At 32.9% G+C, this 25270-nt stretch overlaps 2 protein-coding genes across 8 annotated transcripts in view; both read left to right on the forward strand.

Moving 5' to 3' along the window:
• LOC145322882 (pre-miRNA 5'-monophosphate methyltransferase-like) overlaps positions 1-25270 on the forward strand; it is a 32218-nt gene that overhangs the window by 5373 nt on the left and 1575 nt on the right. For 2 of the 7 annotated variants that reach the window (XM_080165217.1, XM_080165219.1), the window contains exons 1-19: positions 14173-14210; positions 14951-15022; positions 15359-15463; positions 15862-15953; positions 16765-16814; positions 17051-17138; positions 17364-17421; positions 17669-17731; positions 18061-18157; positions 18467-18559; positions 18971-19048; positions 19464-19566; positions 21436-21557; positions 21933-22012; positions 22662-22726; positions 23290-23377; positions 23731-24119; positions 24599-24676; positions 25080-25130. In XM_080165217.1, coding sequence (XP_080021343.1) covers positions 15385-15463; positions 15862-15953; positions 16765-16814; positions 17051-17138; positions 17364-17421; positions 17669-17731; positions 18061-18157; positions 18467-18559; positions 18971-19048; positions 19464-19566; positions 21436-21557; positions 21933-22012; positions 22662-22726; positions 23290-23322 — 1101 coding nt within the window. In that variant the 5' untranslated portion in view covers positions 14173-14210; positions 14951-15022; positions 15359-15384 and the 3' untranslated portion in view covers positions 23323-23377; positions 23731-24119; positions 24599-24676; positions 25080-25130. Of the gene's footprint in view, positions 1-13401; positions 13455-14172; positions 14211-14950; positions 15023-15358; positions 15464-15861; positions 15954-16764; positions 16815-17050; positions 17139-17363; positions 17422-17668; positions 17732-18060; positions 18158-18466; positions 18560-18970; positions 19049-19463; positions 19567-19886; positions 19943-20752; positions 20800-21435; positions 21558-21932; positions 22013-22661; positions 22727-23289; positions 23378-23730; positions 24120-24598; positions 24677-25079; positions 25131-25270 lie in introns of those variants that run through there. The other 5 variants (XM_080165222.1, XM_080165223.1, XM_080165220.1 and 2 more) reach the window with 4 other exon arrangements.
• Positions 8072-11400, forward strand: LOC145322863 (venom carboxylesterase-6-like). The gene has a single exon (XM_080165187.1). The coding sequence runs from the start codon at positions 8218-8220 to the stop codon at positions 9646-9648; it is 1431 nt and encodes a 476-aa protein (XP_080021313.1). The 5' UTR covers positions 8072-8217; the 3' UTR covers positions 9649-11400.

Consider the following 25270-nt stretch of genomic DNA (forward strand, 5'->3'; position numbering starts at 1 on the left):
AATTTTTATTTTTTGGATAGCGGCCACATTAACCTCTTCTGAAACGTTTGAATCTAAAACATAGTCGCCAGGAGGGCAAATGCACAGAATTTTACACAGTAATGAGTCTTTTTCAAAGCTTTTCTATACGTAGGAGGACATGGTTCTTTCTCCTTCCGCAATCCCTCCGTCTTTAATTATACACATGTCTCCTTAGCAAAACCTTAGATTTATAAAAATCTTTAAAGAAACGGACAACGATGCATTTAAATAGGGCCCAGTGGTAGTTAGAATCTGTTTGAAATTAAATCCTAGCTGCTCCTTCTTGCTAGATATTGCAATTTGAAGTTTTGTGGTAAAAATGACCAAAATTACAAGAATTCAAAGGTTAGATATATAAGTGAACACCTTAACTAATCAAATAAAAAGGTTGAGCTTTACATTTGAGGAGTTTAGAATCCTCTGCACTGTAAACTAAGGTTTTGCTATAGAGACCTGAGTATAAAGAACAAACTTGAAATATTGCAGATGTTTGAGTTTAGAAATTATGATTCATATGATTATTTGGAATAATTGTAAAGCGAAATTTCTGTAAAACTTGCAATACTTTCAATTTTACTAGAAATGAATGTAATTTTTTTTTTTACTTTTGACAAATGTTCTGCTAAGACATAAATTTTTTTTATCAAGCCAATTACCTAATTTTGCCGTGTTTATCAAACTTTGGGGACCAGTATAATTTATAGTTCAATGTCCTTCTCTTTCATACTTTTTAAAAAGGCATATAGTATTTACTTTTTCTATCAAGAAAAGAAAAAAAATATGCCTCCTTTTTAATTATTCCAAAAAAGTCCCTCTCCTGATAGGAATGACCCCCAAAACAATGGACTCCCAAAAATTTTGAATCAAATATTTATTTCAAAAAGACATAAGTTTTAATGAAAACTAATATTGTTTTAATTTTTGTTGTTTGGATATTTATTTTAAAATATTTATGAGCTATAATTATTTTTGATAAGGCTAAATATTTTAAATGCGTAAGTTTTAATGGATACAGGAATAGGACTATCTATAATACAAAGTAGAACGATGTCTGTCTGTCCGTCTGTCCCTTAAGATCTCGGTAACCACTGAACCGATCGGATTCTACTCTTCAGGGTATCTACCTATTGGTCCTGTGGTGGTTTTTAGCTTTTTTCTTGGGGGATGGGACACCCCCAACCCCCCCAAAAAACAAAAAATCCCCCCTCCATTTTTTTTTTTTTTTTTTAGAGGAGATTTCCATGGTCCTTTACGATTTTCGCCATATTTTTTTTTATCACCTCTTGGGGCAAAGCCCCTAGAGGCTAGGGGCGAAGCCGCTAGTAGACGATAAAACAGTATTTGACCCCTTTATCGTAACCTGATCTAAACGAACAAAAAACTACAACTTTTTAATTTTTATTTATTTCGAAAATAAGATTGTTTTGTCCTGTGCTTCATAAGGCACTTGGAGGGAAATTGCCTTTGTACATTCTGCCATTGACCCCTCCCTCCCTGGTACGTTTTTAAAAGCGAAGCTTTTCTATAATTAGGGTCGGTCCGTCCGTCCGTCCGAGATAGTTAGCTTTTATTCGTTAATTTAAGCATGTTAGAATTGTCCTATCGATTTCAAACTTTGCATGGTGATTTCTGTAGTAGTTAGGTACGATTTAGAAAGCGTAGCAACTCTATAATCATTACCAAAATGTCCGTACGTCTATTTTAAACATGTTGATTTTTTTACTTTTTTAAATAGCTTTATTCGTTAATTTAGGCATGTTAGAATTTTCCTATCGATTTCAAATTTTGCATGGTAATTCCTGTAATAGTTATTCTTTGTTTGTCTTGTTAAATAAATATCAATTCAATACTTAAAAATTTATTTCAATGTTTATTGTCATTGCCTTTTTCTTAAAAGTGGCGTTTTTCAATTATAATTATATTTTAAGAAAAAGGGGTATTTAATTTTATTTTGAGATCATTTATCCTTGCCAGGACGCAAAGCTTCTTTGAAAATTTTAGACTGATAGGTAAATCCGTTCAAGAGATATTCTTGAAAATACAAACAAACATACTTCTAGATACTTTTGCTTTATACGATTGATAATTTTTAATTTTTGAAACGTTTTTGTACTCTTTAATTTTCTCTAACAGCATTTTTGTCAGAAAATTTTTAAAATGAGCAATACGCTCTGGCTATGCTTAATATCATGCTTGTTTAGGTGTGCTACTTATTAAGATTGTCCTTGTTTTAGATAAAAGATATAAAAATTAGCCTTTTCCATGTTATTCCATAACAAATCTTTCCAATATAAAATTTCTGAAAGGAATATTTTTGGCAAATAAATGAGAAAATCTGTTTTAAAGCATAAAAAGAGAATGTTGTTTGGGAGGGGGGCAATCCCACCCTCCTCTTTAAGCTGCCTAACCCCAAGCAGATTTTCTTAATGCAAGCCAACAGGGAGGAAATATATTCTGGGAGAAATGGAAGGAAGGCCTACTATAGCATACAAACAAACACACAGACTGTACTTACACATACACACACACACACACGGAGGTTATAATATTCTCTTGTATAACCCAAGTATTGAGGCATAATATAGAGAAAGAGAGAGAGGAAGGGAGGGAAAAGTATTGAGGCATTGGAAAAAAAAGAACTAGAGAGAGAGAGAGAGAGGAGAATAATAATGTTTAGTTTGCAATGGACTACTCTAGTGCACTGGGATATTACAACTGCAGGAGGGGAAGCAATAGCTACTATAAAAATTGCCTAAAAGGCATTAAAATTCAAATAATTCTTATCTGAATTAATATAGTTGCTTCAATGCTCTTGTGAAGTAAACATTAAATAAACTCAAGTGCCAAAGTGTTTAAAGCAAGATATTTCAAAAATCTTCTAGGCCAAGCCTAAAAAAATCTTCCAATTTTGCTGCATAATACAGAAAAGGTGCAGTAACATTAATAAATTGCAGCCGCTGCCAAAGTTTTAATGGTGCTGCAAATTTAAGAAACCCAGCTTCCACCCAGAAGTATTTGCAGTTGTTGAATCGTTGTTGTGTTGTTTCAGCAAGCTTGCCAAAGTTGTGCCAATTTAAAGCCCAAAGTTTTGTGCCGGTGCACTGGATTTATTATTATGAAGTTTCTAAGGGAAGTTTCCATTTGGTTCATAATGATTAAAAATAATACTAAAAATTAAGTATAAACATTTAACCACAATTAGAATAAACGATGTTGCTTTCAACGTGAAGTATTAAGTAGATTAATTTCAAATTATTTTCTTTGTTGATAACAATTCCAATATTAATATGCAATAATTTTGCGTATAAAATTATTATTTTGTCTGAAAGTTAGGTATTCTGATAACCAAATATTTGTTGATCGTTATTTTTATTATTATTATAGAAAACATTGTTTATTTAGTCTCTCATTATTTCATCAAACATTATTATTATAACAAGGATAATTATGTACATTACTAGTGCAGCAATAACAAGATAGCATTATGTAATAGATCACTAGACTGTAGTACAGTAATTGTAAAGAAAATTTCTGTTATGTCAAGTTAATTAAAGATGCTAGAACAAATAATACCTTGTGTATCTCTCTAATGATGATACACAAAATTAACCCTTCTGTAGAATACAATATGTGTTTGAAACGTTTGAAAACTCAACTTATTAAACCGACTAATCAAAATTCAATAAAAGCCCCCTTAGTTGTTAAGCCTAAAAATAAATTTTTTTTTGAAACTTTGGGGACTAGTATAATGAACAGCCCAGTCCTAAGTGTCACATTTCTTTCTGACTAATACCTATCGGGTATATTAAAGGAAAAAACAAAAATTGTTTGTTTGTTGTACACATCTCCAATGATTATTATTAAATTTACCCCTTTTGTTGACTTAAGAATCGATTGAAAAGTTTGGACAATGGTATTTTAAAAAAACCAATTAAGATTTAATAAAAATACCAAAATTTTATACACTAACGAATAAGGAACCAGGTTTATAAATCTTTGAATACCAGCATAATTTACAATTGTTTGTCTCCTCCCCTTCCTCCCTGACAACTACAGATATTTTACTTTTTTTATCATATTGTATTTTTATAATATATCACATATGATATACATCTTACTATTTTTTATCTATTCAGAATCTTCTCTTTTGGAGCAAGTCTTTTCTACATCTGTCATCTAGGGTCTGATGACAACTTCTATTGCTGCGCTACTTATGGACACAATTGGCTTTAATTACTCCAAGTGTGCCAGAATTTATTATACCTTACACATAGAATATGCAGTAATGACAGTGATCTTACGGGATAAGACAATGGACGATGAATTGATATATGTCTCCAATCATAATGAAAATTACACCCTCTGTGGATTGATTGATTGATTGATTGATTAGCCATATTTTCTTAGGGTTTGGGCCTAAGTAGTCATGGAGTAGGCTGAGACACTTTTGTCTAGCCACTAGGGCTATCAAGCTCCACGTTCAAGCACATTATGACTTGACCCGCAGTCTCATGAGAGCTACTCATTATTACCTCACCCTCGCCGAGTATGGCAGGTGTCCCAATTTAAGTCACCGTAATGAATGACGCTCTCCTCAGAGGAGCTTGGGATAAGGGTAGAACTGATATTATGTACGTGACTATTGAGTATCCAAACTTACCCAATAATCCCCTAAAAGTTTTACCCTCTGTGGATTCAATTATTGGTTTAAAAGTTTGGAACTAACCAATCAAATTCAATAAGACTATCTACAATTTTAAGCCAACGAATAAGATAAAACGTTTATAAATCTTTGGGTACTAGTGTAATTTACAGTCTAATGTCCCCTCCCTCCCCGTTTAATGGGTCCATTATCGAAAATATTGCTACAAATTCCCTTATTTCGTTAGTAAGTTATACAATCACATTACCCATACTCAGGGTAATGGGAGGTGGAGGGGTAATTAGACCGTAAATTATACTAGTACCTGAGGTTTTATAACCGCTCTTTCTTATTCCTTGGCTCAAAAATCTTTTTATTTAATTTAGACTAATAGTGTCCCAAAAAAGTCCCAAACAACTTTTTAAAATACTCTAATGTTACGGTGTGAAGCTTTTATAATTAAAGCATTTAAGTACTTTTGTATTGTCAGCCAAAAAAAATTTCTGAATATTCCCCTTTTGACATATTCCACTCACCTAATAAATCTTATTCCTTTTAACTCTGCCGACAAAATAATAGACCATAGATAGATTTATTGGGTCAAGATTTAGAGGCGTGCACAGAAATATGTTTGTTGCTTAGAACATTATTACTAGGAAGGAAAGGGAACATTGAACTGTAAATATCACTGGAACCTTGGTTTTATAACAATAATATCATATTCTACTACTACTTTTATTGAATTTTGATTGGTTGATTCTAAATTAGTAGTGTGCAAACTCTTCAACCAATAACTTTAATCTACAACAGAAGTGGTATTACTTACTGGGAATCTATATCAATTTATCGTCCATCGACTCTAAGCTCTTAAAGAATAGAATTTGATATTTTTAAAAAATCAATTTGACTTGTTTATTTGATTCTTTTTATAGTAACTAGCGGCTTCGCCCCTTGTCTCTAGGGGCTTTGTCCAAAGAGGTTTGATCATCCCTGTTTTTGTATTTTAGATTTAAAAAGAAAAAGTAAAAAAAAATTGTGGGGTGAGGGGTAGTCAATCTCCGCCCTTTTTAATTTTTGTTTTATAAAAACAGAAAACTTTTTTTTTGGGGGGGGGGGGTAAGGAGTTTTTTTCCTTTTTTTGTGGAGGGGGGTTGGGTTGGAGGTGTTCCACCTCCCCATGAAAATACCTTAAAACCGTCACAGGACCAGTAGGCATATTCCCTAAGAGTAGAGCCCAATCTGTTCAGTGGATACTTCAACATCCATGAAAATAAAAAATTCTCAATTTCTTTATTCTGTCCTGTCTAAAGACTGGGTGCAAAGCCATTATTGAATCATAGAATGTAAAGACGTACTTGATAACACGGATTTAACATTAAAGGCTTAATAGATTGATTGTACTTAAATTATTTACTATCTCATTAAATTGAAAAACTAAATTTTTAGCGTATAAATATTTGTTAAAATGCAATTTTACGCAAACTTAAAAAAATGCAAATGCAGCTATTTCTTTGTATTTTCAAAACAACTATTAGGTATAACGTAAGCCAAAGGTGTAGTATTAAGTAGGATTAAAATTTTTTGTTTGAAACTAGCGACTGTGCCCCTAGCATTTTGGGGCTCTGCATTCAAGGGGGCATGAAAGGAGAAATACAAGAAATAAAAACCATCCCGGGACCTATGTAAAGCTTCCCTTAATAGGATATCTCGTTCAATTCAGTAGTTAATGAAATATGAACTTCTTACAAAGAAAAATAAACAATAGATTATAAAAAAGTTTTACCATCTAGTTTTTTTTTCAAAACGACAACTTAAAGATTTTGCTGTCTTGAATTAGTAATTGAAAATAATTGATATTTTTGTTTTGGGGGGGGGGGGGGGGAATTAATATGAATTTTTAAAAATTAATAGAAAGCAATACTCTTTAAATGCTACTCCTTTTTTAAAATCATAATAACTTTTCAAATATTTTTTTGTGAGGGAAAATAAATGTTGTAGAGATGTTGAACATCTTTAAATTGTATTATTTATTTGACATTTTATATTGTTTTCCTTACCTAATGAGTTCTTGAAAATATTTGTGCTCAAATTATTACGAGAATTTTACAGTATTAGTGCACTAGTGATTTAAATTGCATTTTATTAAACAACACAAAATTACAAAATTAGTGCAGTTAAGGCTGAAAAATCCTTAATCATTTTAATTGTTTTGTTATAATCTAAAATAGGGATATGGTCGCACTAAAGGAATAAGACAATGTCCAAAAATTAATGTACATCCCCAATTATGATAAACTTAAATACAACTGTAGATTGAAATTGTTGAAACATTTGAACACTCAACTTAATGAATCAATCAATAAAAATTCACTAAACGAAATGAATAAGAAAATGATATTTTAAAAACTTTGGGGACTAATGAAATCAACAACCCATTGTCTCCTCTCTCTCTCTGGGCGTACTTCCTTTATGATCTACATGTGACTAAATTATGTTTGTCGATGGATTTTTTAAAATCATTTTCAGTGATCCAATGTCTTCTTACTCGAGGACTACTAGCTATTTTTGTATAAATTTTTTTTTGTTATTTTTGCTTCGCTTCTTACAGACATAATTGCCCTTGCTATTATATAGTTTATTGAATTAGAACCTTGAACACTTGTACTTTATTCTATCAATAAAAGATAAAGTTTTTTTTATGAGAGCAAAAAATATGCAATGTTTATTTCAGCAGGAATTTTTTTTTAAAGGGATAAGACAATGGACAAAAAAGACATTTCTTTTCTAGGTATAAATTATTGGTTGAAAAGTTTGAATATTTGTAGTTTAACCAACCAATTATGATTTTATAGAAGTACAATACAAGTTTTTAAGCCAACGAATAAGAAAACGTAAGTATAAAACTTTGGGTACAAGTGTAATTTACAGTTCAATGTCCCCCTCCCCCCTGGGTGACTTGTCTCTTAAATATCTTAGATTTTGTTTGCTTTCCAAGCAGTTTTATTTCCTCAATATTGCTGCGCTAATTAAGATTTTAGCGCTCTTATTAACACAAGTTTTATTGATTTTTAATTATTTTACCATGAAACCCAAATGGAAACTTACTAACAAGGTTGAAACGTAATGCCTACACACCAGAAGTCCACACAAAATCTGGCAAAGTTTGCGGTAGAAAAGTGTCAACGGTTGGCGGCAAAATAATCTACAGTTTTACAGGCATACCCTTTGCACAGCCGCCCGTGGGAAATTTAAGATTTAAACGGTCAAGTCCTGTTCAGCCCTGGAGTGGGACACTGTTCGCCACGGATGGCAGTAAACCATGCATTCAGCCAAATTTTTATAATCCTACGTCACGGCTCCGTATTGGCAGCGAGGATTGTCTTTATCTTAATATATTTACCAGTCAAATCAGCAGTAATGGAGATCAAGCTGGACACGGCGGACAGCCTGGGGGGGATGACAATGAACGTAGAAAGCCTGTAATTGTATTTATCCATGGTGGCGCATTTGTCATAGGCAGCAATGATGATAGATTGTATGGTCCAGAGATATTAATGGACAAGGACATTGTGCTTGTTTGTATTAACTACAGATTGGGTCCTTTGGGATTTCTGTCTCTGGAGACCGATGCCTGTCCGGGTAACCTCGGCCTCCATGATCAATACCTGGCCCTGGACTGGATCAAGAATAATATTGCATTTTTTAATGGAGATGCTGATAACATAACTCTGATGGGAGAAAGTGCTGGAGCTATGTCAGCCCTGCTCCATTCAGTGTCTCCATTTTCAAAGCATTTATTTCATAAAATTATTGCATTGTCCGGTACACCATCAACAGTATTTCTCAAACCAAACAGGACTCCAAGATTGTATGCACATGCCTTGGCACAAAAACTTGGCTGTAAGGAAGACGACCCTGGTAGAGTTTTAGAATTTCTACAAGAACAAAAAGTTTGCAATATACTGAAGCATTGTATGATGTTTAAGGATTGGGATTATCCAACGCCACAGCCATGGCTTCCAATCCAAGATGACTTTGCTACACTGCCTTTTATGCCAATAAGCTTTCAAGATGCTGTCAATTCTAAACTGGCTTCCCCAAAACCGGTTTTGTATGGCCTATGCAAGGATGAGGGTCTCTTTTTAACGTCAAGTTTTCATAAAGAAAAAAGAAGGGTTGATGTGTTGGCTGAACAATGGCAAGAATGGGCGCCATTGCTATTCCTTCATAAAGAACGTGATTTGTGTACTGAAACAGACCTGGATTCAGCCAATAAAATCTGGCAACATTATTTTGAACAACGTGGCATTTCTCTTGACAAAAATTCCCTGCCTGTTCTGAAGGAGATTTTTTCTATGGCATTTTTTGTTTATCCTCTAGTAGAAGATGCAACTGTTATGTCTAGCAATAATTGGGATGTGTGGATAATGAGATTATCAGTGCCAACAGAATTTTCCCTTATGCACGTGGTAAAATCTCCATTTCACAAATTCTGCCTTAAGATGGCAGCACATGCTTTTGGCGCCAAACAGTTTGATAAAAAGTATGGCGTCTGCCATGGTGATGACTTATTTTATCTCTTCTCATTCAACATACCCGGCATGCCACAGGCTATTAAATCCAAAGATCAAAAGTTTGCCCGCAGCACTTTATTATCAAGCATCAGCAGCTTTACTGCCCAGTCACAGCCACTGGAAGACTACCACCATCACAAAGCAGGGCCTCAAAAATGCGGCAACGAAATTGAAAAAAATCCGCTAAACTCTGAGAAATGTGGATTGAAGTTATGCAGGACAGCAGCTGATATTGACCTAATTGAGATTATGCCAGACCAACAAATAAAGTTGAGCCCCCTGCCACAATCTGAACTGCACAAGGATTTGCATTTCTGGCAAGATATTTATAGCAGAGATAAGGACAGAACATATTCAGTTAAACAGATAACAAAGTTACATACCAAGGTTGTGCCATTTAGGGTTGAATAAAGATACACTAAAATTAATGTTTTATATACCTACTTTTTTCCATTTTATACATTTTAAACTTATATTGGCCAAAGTTATTTTTGTCTGTTTTAAAAGACATTATTATTTAAATTCTTGAAAACTAATTTGGTTTATACCAGATAATTTTTTTTTTATATTAATTATCATTAAATTGCATTTACAATACATGTATGAAAAAATGTTGATTAAAAAATGTCCTGACAAAGATATTCCAGTAGAATCCCTGACTTTGCCAGTACACCACTAATTTCTCCCTCCCCCCCCCCTCCCCCCCAACATTCAAATTTTAAAACATGCCATCCTTGAGGTAAGGGGGGGGGGGCAGATCACCAACAGAACATTCATACTAGGGCTATCATGTACCTTTCTCAACCTAACCTAAAGGAATAGTAATAGAAAAAATTGGTATGTAATTTTCTCAATTTCTGGTCTGCTGGTAAAATAAGGGATTTTGCTATTATGCTTAAATTAAGTTTGTAACCCCGTGCTTCAAAATGTGATATTGAAATCTCCAAGTGCTTCTTATTGTTTTTTTTATTATTGGTAGCGCAGCTCCTTTGTAACTAGGGCGTGTTCTTCTTTGAAAGTATGAACCAGATAGGAAGGGAATGTTGTACAGAAAATTTCAATGGTACCCAAAGTTTTATAACTAGATTATTTATTTTTTTGGCTCAAAACTTTGGGTACTATTATTGAAATTTTATTATATATATTTATAATCTATACAAGGGGTAATTTTGTCATCCTCATTGGGAATTATAATTTAAGAAGATATCATCTAAAATGTATTTGTTTTTTTTATTGCTGCGCTACTTATGAAAGTTATTGTACATGTTTGATATTTTCAAATAAGTTAACCTAAATTAGCTTAGTTTATAATTCTTGCCTTACATTGAGTATTAAATTATTGCAAAACAGATTTTATCCATATTCCATATCAAAGTTTAATATTGATTAGGGTTGGGCCGGATATCCGGTATCTGGATAGTTTAAATATCCGGTATTCGGTCAGATATTGAAAATAGCCGGATATCCGGCCAAACCCTATTAATGATTAACACTTTCAATGTCTAATATTGTCAATAAAGTTATTACCAATGTTATTATATCATTTAAAAGTCAGATTTTATTTAAAAGTTTTATTGTTGTCATAAAGTTCTCCATTTGTCAGATTTTATGTTGTTAATCTTCCAAATAAAAATACTTAAAATTATCATTTTCAAAACAATGGATAAATAGTTATTTAAAAATATATTAATAGTTATTTATCGCACCGTTTTATAGACAGGTTTCCACAGACATTAAAATTAAAAATTTTAAAATTAAAACCAGTTTTTTTAATTTTTATATTCGTTGGAAATTTCTGTAATTCGATGCTATACATGATTTTTCAGTGAGAACCGGTTCTAATCCAGCGGATATAAATCGTTTAAAATAATTTAGCCTGTTTTTTTTTAAACACAATATTGTTCAATAAGATATCCTATACAACGAACTTTTCTTTATGTGATATATATACATAGATTATAGATTGTTTATTTATATACTATTATTATTCAAATCTTGATGTATTTGTTATCAGAAAAGGATATGGCGCTCCAATAAAAATTTAACTATTATCTTGAAATGCCGTTATCCTTACCCTGATTTGTTATTTTTCTGCATTTTAATGTTCTATCAGATTTATAATATTATAGAGTTCTTTTATTGAAATATATTTGATTATCCTTCGATTTAAATTATTATTATTAGCAGTTAGATTAATCTAACCTTTGATTGCATGACTTTTATTAAAAGTATGTGTGTATAGTAATCTGTTGCGCCTGTTTGTTGGTCAAAACATTCCTATTTATAATACAATTAATATCACCCTGACATAGCAGTACTAGGTTACTGTGTTTAATTCTTCGCAGCAGGGTGTCGGAGCCGTTTAATTTTGATGCGGCTCCGGCTCCTACCTTAAAATTAATATATCAATTTTTGTTCATTATTGAATTTCATAAAATAAAATAAATAATATATTTAAAAGTGGAAGGATGTGTGTCTATTTGATAAGTAACAATAGTTTTTCAGTTTATTATATGGAAATAGACCGTTGCCAAATTATAATATTACTTAAAAATCATTTTTAGCTAATCTGGAGCTGGAGCCGTTTTTAACGAAAAATCCGGCTCCGAATCCGGCTCCACCAAAAATGTTGCTGCTCCAGCTCCGAAACACTGCTTCGCAGGGATCTTAAGGGATAAGACATTGGACGAATAATTAAAATACACCCCCCAATAACGAAAAAAAAATATCCCTATTTATAGGTTAAAAACTTGGGTGAAAACGTTATGGGTATGTAGTATGTACAACCCAATCAAGAATTAATTAAAGAACCCAAAGATTATCAGCCAGCAAATGAGGTATCGTATTGATAAAACTTTAGGTACTACACAGAGTAATGTTTAAAGGCGTGGATAATATTGATATTGAAAATTCTTTATTAACTTGCATTATTATATCATTCTTATTTCAGCAATTTTAAATATTTACAATTAAATTAAAATTTAAGGTTTCTCTTATCTTTGCATTTAATTTGCAATGATACTCTAGAAAGATGTTTTGTCGTTCTGGCCATTCGTAATCGTTCCCTATAATATTCTAACATAAACAAGCTTTCAGCACAAATACTTTATAATTCTTTATTTTATGGTCATAATATTACGTTATTGCAGTATACTGTCTTTTTTTAACTAGTGCAACTTCTCTATGTATATTATCCAATATTCGTCTGTTACCTTCTTTTGCTGAGTTTAAAATTTATTGTTGTGTAGATTAATTTAACTATTTATAAGCATTAATAGTAGTAAGTTATAACAACTTGGTTAAAATACTTAATATTAATATAAAAACTGGTGTATTTTTGTCATCAAAACTGTGAATTTGACAGCCTCATTGAATTTCATTGGTGTGAAAATGACAGTAAAACTGTGTTATTGGCAGTAGTAAAGGTGTAATTTTGACAGTGGATAAAACAAATTTTGTCAAAAATACAACTAAAAACAAATTTTACAAAAACACACCCACTTTTTGTCAAAAACACAGTGGGGAACTTTTGCTAGTGGTAAAAGTGGCAGTACCCCTATTCTGTACCCGCTTAATAATCTCTAGGGGTACTTGAGGGAGGGGGGAGGAAGTAATTAGACCATCCAACTTCATAATCACACAGACATTATGTTACTTAGCTTGTTAATACTGCGCTTCTTTTAAAATTGTTGTCCTTATCAAAGCAAATATTTATTATTTGTGTTAAAAAGTACACAATGTAGAGTAGGTAGCCCTTCTTTACATTAGTTTTTATTTCGTCAATTTTCTACAAATTTTAGTTTTAAAGGTTTCGTGATTATCACTAAATCTCAACTTACTCTTTTTCACCATAAACAACAGCTCTATAACTCTGTTTGTCTGTTTGTTCATCCATTTTTTTGCTTACAATGAAATCCTTAATAAATTTTGAGGGTATAAGTTGTGTTTTTCTTCTATGGAGCGATTTCTCATTGGAGGTTAGTGGAACCCTCCCCCAAAATAGTTAAAAACCTTCCCAGGGATCTATAAGAAGCTACATTATGAAAATGAACCATATCGGTTCAGTGGTTAGCGAGATCTTTCGATACAGACAGACACACACACACACAGATCCTGTTACTTTCATGTAAGATTTTTTTTATTTTATCCATGTGTTTTTTTCAGGTAGTATAGAACCTGGAGGAGCAAGATTTGGTAACTTTATCAACTATTATCAGGTACACAACCCAACAGGGCCTTCATCATTAACCTAACCTCAATTATACAAGGGTGTATTATATTCTGCAAGGGATATCCTGCCAAAAGAAGGGGGGGGGGGGGGTAATAAAAATATGTGAAAGGAGGAAAAAAGGAAAAAATAAAGAATACATACTGAAATATTTTTTCCGCTTTTTCTCCTTGGGGAAAAATAGAAAAATATGTGGGAAAGGGAAAAATGAATAATTTTGGGGAAAAATTAGGGGGGGGGGGGATGAAATATTTTATTTTAAAAGTATTAAATGTAATATGCATATTTGTTTATTTGCAAAGGCTTTTTTACAATCGAATAATTTTCTCTATTCATATATTTATACTAAAATGCATTATGATAAAATATACGTTTGTATTACTTTTTCCTTATCTTGCAATGAAAATAAAATAGGATGAGAGAGAAGGGTTGTCTGCATCTAGTATTGTAAAGCCTTGGCTTCCTCTGTCTTAATAAGATAGTTTGCCAGATTTTTAAAAACTTTAGGAACTTTTATTAAATTTGATCTAAGTTGTAGAAATTGACAGTGGCCAAAATTTTCCACCATTAATTTTAAACTATTTTAATATTGTTTAATTTACTTTGAGGATGTAAATAACTTTTTTATTTAGAACCCTGCGACATTTCTCTCCAATTAAATGTTTTTCTTGTCTCGCCTTTCATACCTAATCAATTTGTTTGTTTTTAGTTTAATCCTGCTGAAGAAAGAATCTGTCATTTACCTCAGGAATCTTCACAATAATGTTTTACAACTAAGATTAAACACTTTAAGGTATATTAGGAGTGAAAAATAAAAAGTTTAACTTAAAACTTTGGATACTTTAATTAAATCATAATTGGTTGGTTCAAAAATTAGCCTAATTAATTTTAATTTTGTTCGTCATTATCCGGATATGTACATCAACTTATCGTCTATTGTCCCTCAAAATCCCTAACTTTTCGCTTCTTTAGCTTAATCAAATTGCTTTATTTTCCCTTCCATGTTGGTTAATAGTTTGATCGTAATATCAATCATGTCTCGAACTGTAATTAAGTGTCGCTTGATCCAATCTAGTGATTTCTTGTTTACTAGCGGCTTCGCCCCAGCCTCTAGGGGCTTTGTCCCAAGAGCTTTAATCAAACTAATTTTTCGTGTTTTAGATTTTAAAGAAAATTAAAAAAAAAAAAATTTGAGGGGGGGTATTTTTCATTTTAGGGGGTTAGGGGTGTCCCACCCCCCCAAGAAAATAGTTATAAACCTTCACGGGACCTATGAGTAGCTACCCTGTAAAGGAGAACCCGATCGGTTCAGCGGTTAGCGAGATCCTTCGCTACAAACAGACAGACATCGTTCTAATTTGTATTATAGATAGAAATTGACCTTATAAAGTTTACAAATATATAAATCCCAAGATCAATCCATTTCAATTTCATCTGTCTTATAAAACAATATTATGATTAAAATATTATTGTAAATATCAAACACAGGATCTGTTTTCTGATCTATTTCCATCAGGAGGACATCTGTATGCACTGGACGTTGGTTGCAATGCTGGGGTAGGTTTCTAGTTTCAATTATCATAATTTCCACTGTCTAGTGCCATAACTATCCTTGTAGAAAAAATCTTAATATCACAGAATCTAATTAGTTTGTTATCTCGCATCGGTTATTATTGCTCGAAAGGAACTATTTACGCGCGTTTTCTTTGGCCAGACTGCATCAGCAGATTGTAGGCCTTCATTAACAGATAGTTGCGGTGTGAGGCCTTAAAACTTACGTTTAGTCATGAGGAAAGGTTCGAATTCAATTAAATTTCCATCATAAACCGCAATAGATTCTTTTAAATCCATCGAAACCTAATACACTATAAATCTAAACAAAAACCTTGGCAGAACTAATACCTGATCTGAATAAAAATATGGCTGCCGGAAAACCGTTGAAAAATTTGCTGGGACTGGTGCAGGAGGGAAGGACCGAGGAGGCTCTGCAGTTTATACAGGAAACTAGATATTTTATATTGTTTTTTTTATTTTTATGCTAGTTTTTACTTCATACACCAATACGTACAAAATAATGCAAACAAAATTTTCTTGTTATTTGTTAGGCCGTAGGCATAAGTATTTTTGAAAACTAATCTTGTTAGAGAAAAGTAATTTATCAATACATAATATTTCTCTAACAAAGAAACTTATAAACAGTAAGAGAGCCGGTATTATACCGGTACCTTACAACTTTACAATCACGTTTTCTCATTCGTTGGTTTAAAATCTTTGAGCACTTTTATTATTTTGACTTCTTAATTTACAGAAGCAATAATTTAAAGGAAACTAATATTTTTCAATGAGAATACTTAGAAATATTCAATGAATAAAAATGAAATATCATTGTTTCTTATAGACTTCCGAGAATCTAGATACATCATATCTACTGCATAAAAAATCAGGGGATTCTCTTCTTCATGACTTGGCTACTGTTGGCGCTACACAGGTCAATTTTATTATTATTATTAGTCAAGCTGTGAAACTTTGAATACATTTAACCTTGTTTTTGGTTATTGATTTTATATATCACATAAGGGGGGGGCCGAAAGTGACACTTTTTGAAACCAAAACTAAAAGTCAACAAAGGAACTCAACTAAAAAAAGAGTTACAGGTCTGAGATTTTGCATGGAAGTTGCTTTATAGGGGCAAAATATGGAACTGTGAAGAAACGGCGGCGCAACCGCCGAAAACCACCGTTTCCCGCCGAAATTTTTTTTGCCTTTTCTCGGCGGTTTTCGGCGGTTGCGACGCCGTTTCTTCACAGTTCCATATTGTACCCCTATAAAGCAACTGCCATGCAAAATGTCAGACCTGTAACTCTTTTTTTAGTTGAGTTCCTTTGACTTTTAGTTTTGGTTTCAAAAAGTGTCACTTTCGCCCCCCCCTCTTTAAAACTTAGTTATAGTTTATAACAATCAGCGTCATAACAAAGATTCTAAAGGTATGCATACTGCTGCTGTTATGGACTATTAAATTATCTTTCTTAGCTTCAATAAGGAGTGATGGAACATTGGGCTGTTTATCACACTAGCCCCCAACGTATTGAGATAGCGTTTTGTTTTCCTGGTTTGTTGTTTCATTAAGTTGAAAGTCTAAACGTCTCAACCTCTTATTGTAATCTATAGATGGGGTAATTTTGTGTATCATCATTAGGAATGTACATCACTTTATCGGCCATTGTCTCATCCCTTTAGATCCCTGCTTTGACACATTGAAATAGGTTATCCTGTAAAAAAATTCTTAATTCTTTGTTTAGGTTTTTGAGGCCATACTGATAACATATCCAGATACTGATATAAATATACGGTAAATATGAAATAATTTTTTGATGGTGCAAAATCCTAAAGTTATCATTATCGCCTACAAATTAAAACATTTTTTCTGGAAAATGTAAGAAGGAAGATGGATTTTATTTGGTATCTCTTAAGGCCTCGTATAGTTGAAGCCCCTAGCCATTAATTTTTTTTAAATATGTGTAGTTTTGGTGGTCCAAAAACAGGTTTTCTTAGAAAGATATTCTGACAAATGTTAATGCTTATTAGAAATTTCGATGGAAAAACTCCGCTGCACGATGCTTGTCAGCAAGGACACCGCGATACAGTTCACCTCCTTCTTCAAAATGGGGCTAAGGTTAGTAAACAAAGTATTTGTCTTCACCTTAAGATCTTTGAACGGCGATATTACCGAAGTACACAACCTCCCTCACCAATGTTCTTAAAAAGAATGAAATACAAATGGATTATATAAGGCATGCCTAGATACTTTTCATAATAATGTTCTTTCTTATTTAGGAAATGGGGGGGGGGGGAGATGAGTGTTTACAATGTTTTTTTTACTGATAGTAAAATTTTCTAGGTAAATACATTGAAGAAGGCAGACTGGAGTCCAGCTATGCTAGCGGTCACACATCCAGGTATAAATACAGCTGAAGCCCAGCCAGGTACAACAGAATATCTTATATAGACTGGAGTCCTGCTTTGCTAGCGTTCACACATCCAGGTACAACAGTATATCTAATATCTTTACAAATTACACCCATTTAAAAAAGAGTAAACATTAGATGGTCTATAGGTATCAACTAACTTTAATAGGAAGGTGTGGAATTTGAATTACTCTCTCTAGGACATAGTGAAATCACATTTAGATTTTTGTTATTTCAGGAAGGCTGGACATTTTAAAACTCCTGGTGAAATATGGAGCGGACTTGACACTTTACAATAAAGGTATTTAACTAATTAATGAATATATATTTTTCTCCAACTAACCAACCTAACCAACTTCCCAGGGGGGGGGGTGTTATATTCTGCATGGGATCCCCTGCTAACGGGGGGGGGGGGTTGATAATGTAGGAGAGGGGGGAAGGGTAAAAAGTACGAATGTTTTTCCATTTTTCCCCACTCCTTGGAGGAAAAAACTAGTTAGGTAAAAATGAAAAATTTTGCAGCAGGGGAAAAATAAATCTTTTGCATAATATACACCCCTGCTTCTGCCTAATCTTTGACCTTCGTAATAGAGCTTTGCAACTAATCGACGTTATAATCCTTGAGTTTAGATGGCTGGACTACATTCCAGAGTGGGGCAAGATCTGGAGACCTGGAGGTCCTCCAGTTCATACTCAACATGCACCAGGATGCATGGAAAAATATCAGGTACAACTGTTTTTACTTCCAAAATTTATTCCAAAAATCAGATTAATCGGATTATTATATCACATAAAAGTTTGTTGTTTGAAAAAGTTAAAAATGTTTAAAATGAATGTACGGACATTTTAGTAGCGATTATAGAGTTGATACGCTTTCTTAATAGTACCTAACTACTACAGGAATCACAATTCAAAGTTTTAATCCATAGGACAATTCTAACATGCCTAAATTAACAAAAAAGCTATCCGTTCCGGACGGATGGACCGACCCTAATTATAAAAAATCTTCGCGTTTGAAAATATTCTGATATTTTAGTAAGAATGGACGAACAAGCCTGCATACAGCGAGTTTGGCTGGTATAACTGATGTGGTTCAATTTCTTCTCAGGATTGGCGGTGATCCAAATAGGTAATGCTAGTTGTCTGTCTGTAAAACTTTGAGCACCATTGTAATTTACAGGCAAATGTCTCCCTTCATGATTTAGATTTTTCTTCAAATTATAACAGGGGTGTATATTCTACATGGGATCCCTTGCTCAGGGGAATTTTTTCCATTCCCCCCTCCCCCCTCCTTGGTGAAAAAAAAACTAAAAAAATGTGTGGTAGGAGGGATAAAATAAATAAAATATAGAGTTCTTTAAATATTTTTCCATTTTCCCCCCTACTTGGTGAGAAAAAAATTAATAATTTTGTAGCCGGGGAAAAAAATAAATCTTGTGCAGAATATAATTATACACCCCTAAATTAAAATCAAATAGGCATAAGAATAGTTTTAGATTAACTCTTTTCTATAAAAAAAATATCTATTTTTTATATTTAGCATGGATAGCTGTGGAAATACTCCATTCATGGATGCAATCAGATCAGCTAATATTCAACTTCTAGATATTTTCCTCAGGTAAAATACAAGTATAAAAAAGTTCAGAATTTTTTATGAGAATTCCAGTGCATCATAAATCGATAATTTGTTTGATTAAAGATTCCTAAGATTGCATTACATGTATTAACATTAACAATCTATTATTCAATAAAACTAAAATTCAGCAATCCTCCATAGTTAGGTGAAATGTTTTGTCTTTCCGTTGAGTTGTGATATTTAATAAGGTTAATTCAGATGCAAAGATCTCCATTGTATGAAGTATTTTGATATTGTTTATCATATGATTTCATACATTTTTACTATATTATTGTACTTTAAAGATAAATACGGTAAAAATATATTGTATGTAAGATACGACTTTACACTCACACACCCACACACTCATACATTCAAATACTTTAATTCATACGATTAAAGAATATTTATTTTTTAGTGAACCAAGGCTGAAGCCTGATCAATGTGATAAGTTAGGCCGAAATGCTCTTCATGTGGCTGCTGAATCTGGACAAGTAGATGTTATTATTAAACTAAAACAGGTATTATTACTAGGATAATCATATTATAGGTTGAAATACTCTTCATATAGCTGCTGAATCTGGACAAGTAGATGCTATTATTAAACTAAGAAAGGTATTATTACTAGGATAGTCATGTGTTAGGTAGGAATACTCTTCATATAGCTGCTGAATCTGGACAAGTAGATGCTATTATTAAACTTAGAAAGGTATGATTACTAGGATAGTCATCTGTAAGGTAGGAATACTCTTCATATAGCTGCTGAATCTGGACAAGTAGATGCTATTATTAAACTTAGAAAGGTATAATTACTAGGATAGTCATGTGTTAGGTTGGAATACTCTTCATATAGCTGCTGAATCTGGACAAGTAGATGCTATTATTAAACTAAGAAAGGTATTATTACTAGTAGGGTTGGCAATCCGGAATCCGGGATCCGGAATCTGGGATCCGGAATCCGCCCAATTTTTGGGCAAATTTTGGAATCCGAATCCGGATCTGGAATCCGTTTTTAATAGCGGATTCCGGATTCTTAATTGGTATGCTAAAGTTAGCGTCTTGAGTTTTTTCTTTCAACTCTCGCTTTTTGAAGTCAAAGATTATCATCATTACATATAAAAAATTTTAAAATCTGGTTCGATTCTTGGAAGTGAATTATAGAGAACACCAAGAACATTAATTTTTAGGACATATGTAGCACTTAATTTTTTTAACTTTTTAAAAAAGCCTTTAAAAATACTGCTAGAATCCGGAATCCGAATCCGGAATCCGCCAAAAATAAGAATCCGGAATCCACAAGGAATCCGCCACTTTTTTTGACGGATTCTTTTAAGAATCCGGAATCCGAATCCGGCCCAAAAATTCGACGGATTGCCATCACTAATTACTAGGATAGTCATGTGTTAGGTAGGAATACTCTTCATATAGCTGCTGAATCAGGACAAGTAGATGCTATTATTAAACTAAGAAAGGTATAATTACTAGGATAATCATATGTTAGGTAGGAATACTCTTCATGTGGCTGCTGAATCTGGACAAGTAGATGCTATTATTAAACTAAGAAAGGTATAATTACTAGGATAATCATGTGTTAGGTTGGAATACTCTTCATATAGCTGCTAAATCTGGACAAGTAGATGCTATTATTAAACTAAGAAAGGTATAATTACTAGGATAATCATATGTTAGGTAGGAATACTCTTCATATAGCTGCTGAATCTGGACAAGTAGATGCTATTATTAAACTAAGAAAGGTATTATTACTAGGATAGTCATCTGTAAGGTAGGAATACTCTTCATATAGCTGCTGAATCTGGACAAGTAGATGCTATTATTAAACTAAAACAGGTATTATTACTAGGATAATCATATGTTAGGTAGGAATACTCTTCATATAGCTGCTGAATCTGGACAAGTAGATGCTATCATTAAACTAAAACAGGTATTTAAATAGACAGAAAACGGCCAATTAAAGTCATCCATGAAAATCTTGCTCTCTGCGAGAGTGTTATTCTTTACGGTAACTTAATTTGTGACGCCTGCCATACTCGGCGAGGGTGATGTAATTATTAGGAGCTCTATTAGATAGATCAAGTTTGTGTTTAAATTTGGATCTTTCAGTACCCAAAGTTTTAAAACCCCGTTATCTTAATCTAAAAAACTTTGGGTACATTTATTGAATTTTAATTGGTTAGTTCCAAATTATTTAGTAGTATCAAAACTTTTTAACCAATGATTTTAATCTACAGAAAGGGGGGGGGGGAGAGGAAAATATTTTTTTTATCATTTTGTATTTTAATAAAATCGTTCATTGTCTTATATTTAATATTCCTGGCCATAAGGTTAACACAATAAATGATCTATTTCCCCTCAAAAAATTTTGATTTTAGATCGGCTTGGACTTGGAATCCAAAACTGGATCAGGACAAACGCCTCTACATTCAGCTGCAAGAGAAGGACAGACAGAAGTGGTCAGATTTCTCATGCAAGAAAAAGTAGATATAAATCATAGGTAGAAGCATAGATTTCAAAAGGAGGATAGGTAAAGGTGGGATAACCCCTTCCTCCCCCCCCCCCCCGCAGCAAACCTTTTAAACCCAAAATAAAAAGCTTGGACGTCCCCGTGAAGAACATTTTTTAGCTAGTTGCGCTCTACATTAGCCTATATCCACCCTCCCCCCCCAAAAAAAACCTTTATAAAGCTATTCTGAAAAGTACAACAAATTAAGACCTATATTTTCAGAGATCATTTGCATCAAATACAAAACCATTCCACCTTCTAACTTTTTATTATCCTTTGATTAGTGGGGGGGAAAGTATTTTCTTATTTTAGTAATAAAATTGTTATGATCTGGGTACCCAGATGTAAATTGATACTTTTGTTTAGGGACAAAAATGGAAGAAGTGCGCTATTTCTTGCTGTCTCTGGTCAACATACTGATACTTCGGCTATTTTACTTCAATATGGTAAATATAAGGAGGAAGGAGACATTGGATTTTTAAAAATACTGGTCCTCGAAGGTTTTATAAATAAATTAGGAGTGTCCAAACTTTTCTACCAATTATTTTTATTTCTCAGATTGGATATTTTTGTATAGAATCATAGTTAATTTATAGTCTATTGTCTTATCCCGCTACATCTTTGTCGATTTTTCTGCAGAAAAGCCTGTTTTGTCTCAAATTCTTCAATCCTAAATTAGTAAATATATTTATTATTTATAATTCTTTGTTGATAATAATTATGTTTAAAGAACAGCATGATTCAAGTTATCGGAAGTTTTGAAGTTATCAAAATTATTATCAATGACAAATAACTATGATTCATTCGTTATAATAACAACGCAGCGTTTTTAAGGTCTTGAACTTATAAAATATCTTTCACTAGCGGATGAGCCTCTAATAGTAGCCTCAAGGTAAAGAGGATTCAACTCTACTCTATTAAAATTTAGTTTTAACTATTTTGATTAAAACATAATTAACGTATTCATCTGATTTTGGAACACTGATTCCTAAGACAACTAGGTACATCATCATGTACATAAGGTGCTTTTTACCGTCAAATATTCTGTATTGAAATTTGGCGTTTAGTTTGATTATTTAAAGAATTGTTTTCAAGGAGCTGACTTAACGGGCGACAACGCAGGAACTTTTGTAGAGACCCTGGCAAGAAAACAAGATATCAGGAACAGAAAAGAATTGGAAAAAATATGATTTTATGACATTCTGTAATTTTATTGGGTTAAAATACATCAATCAATAAAAAACACTTCTCCAGAAACGACCACTAGCTTTTTTTGTTACCTATAACCTTGATTTAGGGCTTAACTTATGTACAGCCCCGCAGGAAGTTAGCACAGGAGAGAAAAAACTACCCCCTCTTATTTTTTAATTATTTAAACAAAATAAGGAGAGGGTGGGGGGGGGGGGGTTCATTGCCATGTTAAATAACACTTTAAGGGAAAGCACAATAATAGTTATTTCTTTCATCGTATTATAAACCGTTTTCCGCGGATATAGAATGCACAATTATAAGATTAAAACTACTTTTTTTAGCCCCGAGGTGCCGAAGGCACCGGGTAAAAAAACTGGTTTTAATCTTATGATTGTACATTCCTATATTCGTAGAAAGCTGGATAAAATACGATGCTACACATAGTTTTTTCGTATGGATGAGAACCGGTTCCTATCGAATGAATACGTGAAAATGGTTTTCTATTTCTTAACATAAATTCTTTGTTGATTGAAGGGAACTCTTGGAACGTCACAAGAAAAATTAAACATCTTAAAATCAGGCAGCAAATATTTTTTTATAAGATAACCAAATTAATTTAGGTATTGGATCAATTTTCTTTCAGGTTTATTTAAAAAGTAAATAGCTACGCGATAATTGATTTTATATTATATTAAACTCAGAATGTGTCAAATTTGAGTTTACCTTATGAACTGATATGAAAGGAATTTTTGATGGTTAATGCGACTACGTTTGTTTTGCTACCTTATTATATCATCACAGGGTTTGATATAATAGCCAACTTAAAAAAAATGTTTTTTCGCGTCATTTATAAGGTCCTATGCATTGATCACTATAACTTGTCACACTTTTATAACTAGTCACCTAGCTTTTTGCAATTGTAAAATTTGTAAGATCAACTATTGTCATAAATACTGATTTAGTTTTCTTTTAGAACCTGACTGTAGCCTTGCATCGCAGATACTCTACAGACCAAGTCAAACTAACCATTCTTGGAGCTGATATTGATCAACTTTTAATAAAAAGAGCCCAAGAGTCATTGAAAAATAACAATGCCTGTGGACAAAATATTAATAGTGATACAATAGACAGCTGTGATACTGTTAACACTGATAAAAACATCAAGAATGAAAGATTGTCAAAAAGTAATGAAAATACTGAAAAACTGACTATAAATCCTGTAAGTGACATTAAAGACTTATCAAAAAATGGTGATATTGAGTTTGTACATGCTGATATAATGAGTGATGAAGGAATTAACAAAGTCAAAGATTTTCTTGAGTCCCATGGAGTTCAAAAGTTTGATATGATCTTTCTTTTTAGGTAAAAGATGATTTTTCGCTTTTATGTTTGCATTCGCATAGGGAAGTTTCGCTCTAGAAGTAGAGGTGTTTGTTTAAATATGAGAAAGCAAAGTCAGAATTAACAGTTAGGAAAATAAAATAATTACGTTTCTGATAAATTGATTATAAACTTTTAATATAAAAAAGCAAAGAGTGTTTTTTTTGTATCATTTTTCCATTCTTCATAGTGGTCAGGCCTTAATTTGTCTTAGTAATAGGGTACTTCGGTTTTAGAAGGTAGGCACTTGTAGAAGATCTATGAGAAATCCGAGTGAGGAAAAATTCTTGATCACGAAATGTGATGTGCTGTTAAATTGCGAATTAGTGATTTGTTCAAACGATAAAAAGCTTGCGATTCAACAAAAAAAACCTTATGTATTGATAAGAAATGCTGAAAAATAACAATTTTAAGTTTGATGTCACTTATATCCTATTCATGGAAGTATCTGTTTTGTTAAGTGTGAGTATGTGGATACATCTTCACCATGGAGACGAAGGATTAGAAAAATTGCTGGAGATCTGCTCAAAATTATCCAGGTTATTATTTAGGCAATTCTGCCTTTATAGGGGGAGGAAAAATTAATAGCTCTGTTATTGTACTCTTACCTCATCAATTACCTCATACGGGCGGAGATGCTGTCCATGACATTCACACGCCATGGTCCAACAACCAAGGGGAGCCAAATGTCCTTTTTTTCCTGTCCAAATACCCAGGTTAAGTAACACCCACCAGACAACCAACCCTTTGATTGCACGACCTTTGTCTAAGAAGTCCTAACTGTGCATGGTAATGAGTTGCGCCTGTTTTGGGCTAAGGCATTCTACCTACTCTAACTATTAATGTCGAGCTCCTGGCATAATAGCAATAAGATCCATTTTATACCTCCCCGACGACGAGCGAGTGCACTACGTCAAAAAAATGACAATCAAATTGTTGTAGATACACATTGCTGGAGCCACAGCCATGGAAATGCTACCAAACAGCTACTAGGTAGTAATCTTATCCACAAGTTTATTTTGTTATTGGAAAGGGGTAGTTGCACGAAATGCATTAGAACTTAAATTAGTGAACACTGTATTTTTCCTATTCTATGATATCAATAAAAAATGTCTATTCAAACAAAAAATAAT

This window comes from Acartia tonsa, chromosome 6 (genome assembly GCF_053477335.1).
Source record: "Acartia tonsa isolate MP-2025a chromosome 6, ASM5347733v1, whole genome shotgun sequence".
Taxonomy (NCBI): Eukaryota; Metazoa; Arthropoda; class Copepoda; order Calanoida; family Acartiidae; genus Acartia; species Acartia tonsa.

Excerpts from the sequence above, each read along its gene's own strand:
- LOC145322863 (XM_080165187.1), top strand. The coding sequence starts at position 8,218 with ATGGACAAGGACATTGTGCTTGTTTGTATTAACTACAGATTGGGTCCT.